Below are 10698 nucleotides of genomic sequence, written 5' to 3'. Positions count from 1 at the left end.
TATATATATACACACACATTTCTAAATAAAATAAAATAAACAAAGACACTTGATGTTATAACTTCTTGTTAAAGATATGAACTTAGTTTGATATATTTCAGTCTTTTGTAGGATTTATTGCTTTGCTGATCCATAGTGTTAAATAGTGTGTATAGTTTAGTTTGCAGATTTGGACAAACAAAGTGGCCTCTTCTTACCTGCAAACACCGGCGTGTTTCTCCGTCGGCTAATCGGGCGTTACGGAACCAAACCTGAAACCGGTTAACGAGAGGATTAATCAAACCTGAAACCGGTTAACGAGAGGATTAATCAAACCTGAAACCGGTTAACGAGAGGATTAATCAAACCTGAAACCGGTTAACGAGAGGATTAATCAAACCTGAAACCGGTTAACGAGAGGATTCATGTTTTAACGTGGAGGTTTATTAAAGATGGACACGCTGAACCAGCTGCCTTATCACTTTTTATTGCATCCAGTTGAAAAGCGCTTTAGTGGGACGGACAGAAAGCCGTGGCGTTAGTGGTTGTGTCACAATAAAAAGGTGAAAAAGGAATTTAAATTATATATATATATATATATATAAATATAATAGATATATATTAGAGAATGTGCATGTGGAGAGGAGACACTACAACGCTGCTCGGTGAAAACAAAAGGCACAAGAAGAAAATCACAGCATGACATCCAATGACAACAAGGGATGTAGACCGTCAGCGAGGCTTCTGATTGGTTCTCAGCGCTGCGTTCATGGTACAACAGGAAGTCCTCGTTAGAGAAACAAACAGGTCCTGAATCTACGAGATCCAGATTAGATCCACAGCCGAGGTCTGAGACCCCCTGGAGGAGACCATGAGACATTTCTATTCCTTCTCCGGGTTCGGACCGTCAAACGTCCCCATGTACGTTTCCGGGATAATAACAATAATGATAATAATAATAAAGTCCTGGAGGGCGGAGCTTCTGGGATGACCGGCGTCTGAGGGAGAAACTGGATGTGCAGATATTTAAAAGCGTGTAAAGATGATAAGAAACATCTGGAATGTTAATTTGGTTAACTCTCTCAGTTCACTCTCTCTGCGTGTGATGGACTCCATTACCCAGAAGCCCCCACTCTGTTGTGGCGTGTGAATGTTGAGGTTTGAGTTGAAACGCTGCAGCTTTGGCGAGGAAACGCGGACCAGACAGACTATTTTACAGAAAAGATAAACGTCACCTGAACACAACGCTGGCAACAGTTTGTTCACGTCACCCGGGCGTCCTTCCTGTGTTCAGCCCTGGTTGTCGACGGCGACGGGCAGCAGAGGCACCGCCGCCTCGCCCCTCTCCGCCTCGCCGCCGTCTTTGCTCGCACGTGTCCTGGCCTGGAAGTCAGCCAGCTTCTTCTCCTCCTCGTCGCCCCTCAGGATCGGCGACAAGTCGCAGCAGTATGCCGGCGGCGGCTGCCGTGGCACCAGATGCACCTCGCCGCTCTCGTTCATCAGCTGGACGCAGGTGTAGAAGTCCTGAGGTGGGCGGCTGGGGGCGACGATGGCGTCTGGGAGGCCCGGGTGCCTCATCATGCTGTACTCCGTCCCTGGCAGTGACATGATCTCTGGCCGGGACCACGAGGACGGAGCGTCCGAGGCGAAGGCGTCCGAGGCGAAGGCGTCCGAGGCGAAGGCCGGCGGCGGCGAGGAGCAGTAGGGCGACAGGCTCTGCACGTAGGACGCCAACGGCTGGCTCGGGAACGGGTGAGTGGCCAGCTTCAGGTCACATGGCACGATCAAGGCGTCCTTCTCCAGGGCCGTCAGGTCGGACGCCATGCCGCTGCCCGTCGCCGCGGAGACGTCGCTGGCGCTGACCTGGTCCCAGACGTCCTCCGTGTAGCTCGGAGGCCGGTAGCTGTGGAACGTACTGAAGTGGTGGTTGATCTCATCCAGCTTCCCCTTCTGGGGGGGGGGGGGGGGGGCACCAGGAGAAATGGTTAAACCTGAACACACCAACCTGTGTGTTTGTATATACGTGTGTGTGTGTGTGTGTGTGATGTACCTTCAGCAGCAGCGGGTCGATGCCGATGATGCGTGGTTTAGGAATGGGCGGCAGGAAGAAGTCTTTTATTCTGAAGGACAGAACATAAATTAGAACATAACACACTGTGACATCATCATAAATGTGGCCTGCTGATCCCTCACCTCCTTCCCTGCGGGACGACCCCGAACGCGATGACCAGCAGCGCCGCCACGCCGACTCCGCCCACCAGGATCAGCACCACCAGTTTACCTGCAGCAGACTCCAGATCAGCACGCACGCCTCCAAACCACGGTGCATTACAACCATCTGTCATATTAGATTTCAGAGAGCAGCTGCAGGGATGAACAGCGGATTAAATAAGTTGAAATAAAAACCAGAGGAAGTTTCTGTCTTCTTTAACTAAATCACTTTCAGAATATTGTCCTAATATTTGGTGATTTAAACATTTGATATCTGCAGAATGAAATCATAACAATCCTGCAGCTGGTTTATGTCGTCATGGTCCATCCAGACCTCCCAGGTGGTTCTGGGGGATTTCTGGGGGTACAAAAATGCTGCTGTTGTTGTTGTGGTGATGCCATCCCCGTTGCCATGGCGACCCCCCCCCCCCCATACCTGTGGGTGGCCTGGAAGGGACGCTCAACAGCAGCGCAGCACTCCACTCGCTCCACAGGCCGTAGTTGTGGGAGCGGCATCGAACCCGGACCACGTAGTCCCCCACGGGGAGGCCCAGCAGCTCCACGCGGGGTTCCCTCAGGGGGTGCTTCACCTGCACAGGTGGGCATTCATATTCAAATTGATCATCATGAGACAATCATATGAGACGAGCAGAGGACGCTTCCCGCGAGTCCCGTACCTTCCAGTTGTCGGGCTCGGTGACGCGGCGGTACTGCAGCTCGTAGACCAGCGTGATCCAGCCGTACTGCAGGTCTGAGGGGACCGGGTAGGTCCAGTCCAGCAGGGCGGTGTGGCCCATCTCGTCCCCGCCGGCGTCCGTCAGAGTGAAGCTCAGATTCACCGGAGCCTCCGTCTGGACTGAGAGACGATACGTACATATGAGATAAATCTAAACATCATTCACCCACGCAGGCTTGTTGCTGTAAATCATTAAAGCTGAGCAGCTCGTTGGGATTCTTATCCATTAGTCATGCCGTCGCCCCACATTTACAACGTGTATATCTCTGAGTATGAATAATAAACGCTAAGCGGATGCTTTCATGTAGAGATCATATTCATCCATGTCGACCAATGAAGCTCATTCTGCACATTAATCACTACATAAAACACATGCAGATACATTTCCTTTTTACTTCCTTTGTTACGCTAAGCGCATTATTGAAGGTTCGTATTCAATCAATAAAATCAGCCTTTAATGATGATGCTATTAATTATTATTAGCAATTTTTTTTATTCATGTTTTAGGGCCAATAACGATGATTTTACGTTAGAACCATGTCTGAGACGACCTTTGAGTGCCGATAAGAGTGTGTGTGTATGTATGTTTTATATATCTCGTTGCCATGGTAACCTTGATGACATTTACACCAACTGTGCACCAAAAAAATGATGCCGCATGGACACGCCTCCACTGATGAGGCCGAGGACTCGCTCACCGATCTCGGCCACGTCCAGGCAGTGCTCCTGGGAAGTGTAGTTCCCGCGGGCGGTCACCGCCGCCACGCTCAGGCAGTAGATCTTCCAGATGGAGGTGTGGCTGCTGTCGAAGTGGCAGCTGTTGGGGCCCGAGGTCTCGTAGTCCGGACACTCGTGTCTGGGCCCTTTGCTGTGGGACAGAAACCATCAAAACCACGTCTCTACAGGTCCCGTCAGGTCTGAGGGTCCGAGAACCCGTCTTCTGTCGCTCTGCTACCTGTTGATCCGGAGCATCTCTCCGTCTTTAGATTAAACACTCTGTTCCCTCTCTAATCAGGAGAAGACTGATTAGATGTCTCCGTAGGGTTGCCAGGTCGGTCAAAGGACACACACACACACACACACACACACACACACACACACACACACACACACACACACACACACACACACACACACACACACACACACACACACACACACACACACACAGACACACACACACACACACACAGCCTGTTGGTAGTGTAGTAAATAAGTGCAGGTGTACGTACTCTTTGGAGTACGTGAGCACGTAGGAGACGGCGCCGCCGGCCGTCACGTTGTCCAGCGGACGCCACCAGCAGCTGAATTCCTCCATGTTGGGCGAGCGGCAGTGGTAGATGTGAGGCCTCGTCGTCACGGCAACCTCCTCTATGGGGGGGATAAAAACAACATTTTTCCATGTGTGGTCTGGTGTACCGAGGCCCGGAGGTGCCGGTGTAGTGTGTGTCTGTTTGATCTGATGTATGAATTCAGGGTCATGTTGGTCTGAGAGACACGTGGACTCACTTCAGGATCAAAACCTACATCTAAAACCAGATTTAACCTGCTAATCTCTCCAAGACGCCTCCGCACGGCGCCCAACAACAACTGAGCGGGAGCAACCATCAGAAAGACTCTGAAAATATTATTTATTAATATAAGTAAAACATTTCTTATTCGTATTAAATTAAACTGAAAATATCTGTTTCTATAAATTAAAATGTTATTTGTTGACCTTTTAGAAATGTCTTTATATGTAAATGTATTTAAAAAAATGTCAGTTTTGATCAAATGAAGAAGTGTGATGAAGACCGTGTGATCTGGTTGAAAGGTCCAGAACCATGTAATTGTTTCCATGGAGATGTGTAAATTAGACTTCCTGTCCCGCCTCCTCCAGGTGGACCTGGGGAGTACAGTACAGTACAGCAGCGAGGCCCCATGTGGACTCCAGAGACCCCGGTGGGGGGCCGGGGGCAGTAATCCAGGAGGGAATGCATGGAAACAAACAAAGGGGCCGTTGTGTTCTATAAGGAGCTCAAAGCTGCACGCCGCCGCCGCCGGCTAACGACCTCCACTTCTCAGAAGGAAACACGCTGGGAGGCATTCACACCTGCAGCCGCTCTGATTGGCTGCAGGGGAACGCCGTCTGTGACATCACACTCATTTTTAAAGCGGACACGTCTGGACACCGCCGGCTGGTCAGCACCGGATATTAAAGAGAACCTTTCATCCACAACATGCTTTTAATTTGAAAATCTCCATAATGTATTTGACTGCGGCCGTCTTCACATCTGGAAACAAATAAAAAAAATGACTACTGCAGATTTAATTTCCTGTGAACGTCACAGTAAATATCTGCGTCCCCCGTTTCCACGGCAACAGTCAGATTACACTGACCAAAGATCAAAAGCTGGAGACGGATCATTATGGGATACGAGGTGGTGCCACTAACGCACACAGACAGGCAGGCGGACGCACAGAAACAGAACGGGGGAATCAAACACGCGAGCTCATTGCTCGTGACATCTGTCAACGCCGCTGCTCGTCGGCGGCAGCATGAAAGAGGTTTTCCCGCCGAGCGGCGGCAGTGAGACGTGAAGTGAGACGGGTCGATACGAGCGCCGGGGTCGCAGCCCATCTCGATTTCCTGTCAGTCTGATCGAACACTCGTCTCTGGCGCCTCCATGTTCTGGATTATTGTCCAACCTTCCCCCCGACACACGCTGGTTTATATGTTATACATCTATATTACACTTCATCTGGTTGATATGTATAGATATATATAGTTGACTCACCGTGGCGATGTCTTTCCTTGAACTCGGCGTCCTGGGCGACGATTCTGCTGCCGGCCACCGGGGGCAGCAGACAGAGCAGCAGCCACAGCATCCTGTCAACCTGCCGACAAAACACAAGGTCAGCGCTTTGATGCCAAACATTCCTCCATGTTACTGGAACCAGAACCTCCTAAAACCAGTGAAACCACAACGGGGGGTACGGCGGAGATCTCTGGACTCCTCAGCTCCCACGAGAGCTAATCGTTGATCTAATCAGCTTAGTGGAGTGAAGACATGAGACACCCTGAACGCACCACGACATCAGCAGGATCACAAGAGAGACTACTTCACACTCCTCCAGCCAATCAGACGGCAGCCCGAGTGACCGCGTCTCTGGCCCTTTAGACTGAAGCTGAACCAGCGCCCCCCTTCACAGCCCGGCTACTCGAGTTCAGGATGAGAGTCCAGGATGAGAGCAGGACCGCCACGGTCCGGCTGCGTGAAACAGTAATCACATCAACATGTCACATGGGAGCTTAGAGGTCTCAAATCTGCAGAAGTGACATGCAGCTGATGGTCGGGAGGCAACAATGAGAGAATAATCCCCCATCCATCTCACAGGAGAGATTAAACACGAGGCCCGGTTGCCTCATTGTATGTGGGAGGCCTCGGCGACCTCCAGGGAGACAATCCCTCAATCCAACACCTTCCTGGACACCAGCTCAGGTTTTCCATGTTAGGACCCACGCACGCTAAGCACGCCAGCTCAAGTCTGCATCGTCATTATTATCATTATTATTATTGCTGGAACTCGTGCAGCTTCTCCTCTGTGAAGGAAAGGAGCTCCAGAGACGAACATGAAACATGAATGTTGAAGACTGAACGAGGCGGCGACCTGTTGATAACAAACACTCGTCAACCAGAGACATGCCAACACACACACACACACACACACACACACACACACACACACACAACAACACTTCAAGGTCCATCTTAACCTCCAACGCCGCGTTCCCACTATCTGATCCACGCGGGCCAATCACGACGCTGAGCTCCACCCGTTGCCACAGCGACCAGCCCCCCCCCCCCCCCCCCCCCTCGTTTCCAGCTGATTGATCGCCGCCCTTCATGTTTACACATGAAGAGAACAGCAGATTGATTCATCGTTGAACTTTCCAGTTTCTAACCAGGGTTCATAATTCCCTTGGGCTTTTATTTTGAAGGGCACACAAGAGCATTCCTGGTATTATGTTTTTTTCTTTGTTTTCTTTGTAATTCATGGGGATCAATACATTGTTTATTGTAGTTTTTGACTTGCTTTTCTTCCTGTTTTTGACACTTTGGATGAATTCATGTGAGAGCTGCACATAAAGCACCAATGGACCTGTAGATTTATATACGTGACGTATGAATATGACAGTGGAATTAAAGTATAAGTGAGATAAGACTTCATCAGATAGAAAACGTTATTTCAATACCTTTGTTTTGGTGCATTAAAATTAATCTGGGACGCAGACGAGGAGACATTTCAAACCAGAGATAAGAGCCCCCCCCCCCCCCCCCACAGGAAGCTCCAACAACAAAGAGTCCAATCAGGCCCAACAAGGACGCTGGTTATAATAAAATACTGCATTCAGTCATCAAACAAAAATATCTTCTCTAAGAAACAAACGGAACATTTCATCGAAAACAACCAGATTCAGCAACTGAAATATTCTAAAATAATCATTATAATAAGAGAGAGTGAAATTGGCTGTTAGTTTCCAGTGTTTAATTATTATTTGTATTAATATTATCATAATAATCAGAATCATAATAATAAAACACTGAAAATCATCATAATCATGATTAGATACGTGTTCTGGTCCGTCTAACGGCCGTGTGCAGATCCAGCCTGGGGAACTCTTATCTGCAGGAAGTTGCTGCTCGACTGTTGCTGGACGGAGAAACCGCCCGTCACAGCAACACGGTGCCTCAGGCGAGGGGGGGGAGAGACACCCAGATGTGGACAGACAGACAGTCACATGCACCACCGCACGCCACCAACAGACGCCTGAACATGGCGGCAAGGTGGAACCCTGCATGGAGATCATCACCACAACACGCTGACACACCAACAGCAACCTGAGATCAGAGCACGGCAAACAGCTGACTCCTAATACATCCACCCTGACGGTGGAATCGATACAGGAAGCCTCGGGTCCCGGCTCTGGTCCTCGGGTCCCAGCTCGGGTCCCAGACTCTGTTTTCTCAGGCTGCTGCATGTCACGCCGGCAGATCGCCCCCCCGGAGGTTTGATCCCCACCTCCTCCCTTTAACGTGCACCTAACCGCCTTAGCTCCGGGCCGTCGCATGACGTCTGTGGTCACATGACGCATATATACACACACATGTTTATAAAGGGATTTTCTGCTCCGGCGTGCAGCAGAAAGGAAACGCTTCACCATGAACCCTTCAGTGCAGCGTTGCATGCTGGGAAACTCCCCATGAATCCAGATTTCATCCTCGTCATAAAACGGGCCGTGACCCCGAGCCAACGAAGACAGGGAGGTCGGTCAGAGTCAACGGCCTTTAAATCACCAATTAAGTCACTTCCTGCCACTGGACTTTCACATTAAAAGATCACACCCGATCCATGTGAGCCTCTGAAGTCACCGTCTAATATGCAGTTAGTTACATTTAAAGTTATATAATCATTTTTCTCATGGATGCTTTTGGGTTTGCCTGCAGCTAACAAGCTTTTTCCTAATTGATTCTTCGGCTGAAGAACTGGTGACGTGAAGTTTGTGTGGTTTCCAGCAGAAAGAGAATGTGGGGACTCATCCACAGCTCTGCAGCAGTCAGGTCCCAGAAGAAACCTCCAAAGGGACCCTTGTGGTGCAGATGTAGACCTGAACACGGGCCAGGCAGACGGACTCAATCAAAACAAACGGGGGGAAATAGCCCAACAAAATCAGAGATGCCGTCAAACCATCACATGCTTTTCTTTCATAAACACATCATCTGCTTGTTGTGGTGGCTTTTGAACCGCCGACGGGTTCTAGTCCCTGAGACACGCGTCCCTGGTCTCCGGTCTCCGACTGTAGTCCTGTATGAGGGCAGAGTTTACCTCGACGCCTCAGATGTGATAAAGTCCATCACGTTAATGATCTTCAGGGGTCTGATGGAGGTCCACGACACTCCTCTTTCTCACACTTCTATGTGTGTAAGAACACACACACACACACACACACACACACACACACACACACACACACACACACACACACACACACACACACACACACACACACACACACACACACACACACACACACACACACACACACACACACACACACACACACATTTCGGTGTGTGCGTCTCTGATCAGAGAGGCTGGCTGACGTCACTAACCCACCTCGGTTAGAAACACATGAAATGTGAAACTGTAAACCAGAACGTGGACTTTTGAAAACATGCAGAAAATCTGATCTTCAGACCTCAATGTTGTGATTTAATAAGGAAGAATTAAAGTAGAAACAGCAGCTGATAAGAGAACACAGGAGGCTGGGGATCTGATTAAAGTGGACTTTGTCTGGCTGCACTCGGATCAGTTGGATTCTTATGAAAAACGGCTTTCTGCTGCGTTTACGTGTCTAAGAGGATAAATATGACCAGATATGAGGAGGACATGGTCATATAACTTTCTAGTAACTGTCACGTTGTTTCGACGTGCCCGTGACCACGTGACCCCCAACAAACACTTTAATTTATTTTTTTGTAGATTAAAAACGGCAGATATTTAAACTCGTGAAATCATCAACATGAGCAGATTCCATATTTGGCGACGCGCCCTTTAAAACGCATTAATATCACACAACAGTAACGTCGCCAATTAACCCTCAACTTTTAATTAATGGGGCACACAGAGGCACGCGCTTTAGCCGCGGATTAGCGCGCGCGCGGCTGCTTCTTCTTCTTACCTCTCCGGACAGTAGAGCGCTCGGAGATCCGTCTGCAACTGTTAAGAGTCCTCGATCATAGGACCCAGACCCGGACCCGGGACCGGGACCAGGAGGACCAGGAGACCCACGACCGGCCGATGCAGTTGGTAGTCCGCCTGAATTCCGTGTGAAGGAGCGCGAGGGAGCTGCTGCTTGTTGGCGCGCTCTCGGCGGAGTGGTGCGTTCACGGCCGGCGCTGTATTTCTACCACCGCCCTCCTCCTCCTCCGCCTCCTCCTCCACTGTAAGGAGCTTGTCCCCCACCTGGTCCCGCGTCAGCAGCCAAAGACCAGCTGGAGCTCCGGCCTAAAGACGCCTCCCGTCCGCGCCCTCCTCTCATGTATGGAAGACCAATACTGCCGAGAAAATGATGCATGGGAAAGTAAAAACACTCTTTGTGCCCGACAACGGTCACATATCAAACATCATTTTAAATGTCACGTATTCATAGCAAGTCAATATTTCCTAATTATGAGCTACTCCCTCGAGACAGTGTCTCTTTAGCTCTAAATAATAACAAATCACAATGATGGAAACGACCTCAAATATGTGACGAAGTGAGCCAATATTATAAGAACCAAAAATATTGAAATCAATGTCAATCATGACATCACAATGGCAACTACAACAACATCAAATCAATCCATTTACTTACTAAGTCAAAGTTATGCGATTGTAAATTGACTGAAATTTATTTTGGCATTAAAAGCATCCACAACAAAACATGACCTGATAAAAGAAACAGACATTATTTATTAGAAATATATACATATAAAAAAATGTTTTCTATTGTGGTGATGGATAAAATAATATGTCAGCATTCAACAACTACAGTTCCCAGAAGGCTTTGCTGTTATATGAATTTTGTCTAACCTCATGTCTTAAAGTTTCTTTTTTCAGGTTACAGCTTTCAGGGTCTTGTAAACTTTCCAGAGTCTTTGATATGTGTGTGTTATTACTTTAGTATCCCCACTGCTGACTTAATGCTTCATTGACAGTTAATCTTGGTGCAGAACAAGACACCATGA

General features: G+C 48.9%; 1 protein-coding gene across 3 annotated transcripts; it reads right to left on the bottom strand.

Annotated features, from left to right (window-relative positions):
• Nucleotides 1-588: 588 nt before the first annotated feature.
• On the bottom strand, nt 589-9965 carry crfa4 (cytokine receptor family, class I receptor 4). Of its 3 annotated transcripts, none has more exons than XM_084004240.1 (9): nt 9651-9965; nt 5704-5803; nt 4159-4297; nt 3625-3794; nt 2868-3046; nt 2627-2780; nt 2173-2260; nt 2030-2099; nt 589-1926 (listed from the first exon to the last, which is right to left on the bottom strand). In XM_084004240.1, the coding sequence occupies exons 2-9, from the start codon at nt 5792-5794 to the stop codon at nt 1270-1272; spliced, it is 1548 nt and encodes a 515-aa protein (XP_083860366.1). In that variant the 5' UTR covers nt 5795-5803; nt 9651-9965; the 3' UTR covers nt 589-1269. The 3 variants fall into 3 exon arrangements, with proteins under 3 accessions (XP_083860366.1, XP_083860364.1, XP_083860365.1); XM_084004238.1 differs by having other exon boundaries at nt 589-1929; nt 9651-9959; XM_084004239.1 differs by lacking the exon at nt 9651-9965 and adding an exon at nt 5997-6109 and having other exon boundaries at nt 589-1929.
• Between the last annotated feature and the right edge of the window lie 733 nt (nt 9966-10698).

This window comes from Eutrigla gurnardus, assembly GCF_963514095.1.
Source record: "Eutrigla gurnardus genome assembly, chromosome: 24".
Lineage (NCBI taxonomy): Eukaryota > Metazoa > Chordata > Actinopteri > Perciformes > Triglidae > Eutrigla > Eutrigla gurnardus.
This window is presented reverse-complemented; position numbering and strand designations above follow the sequence as displayed.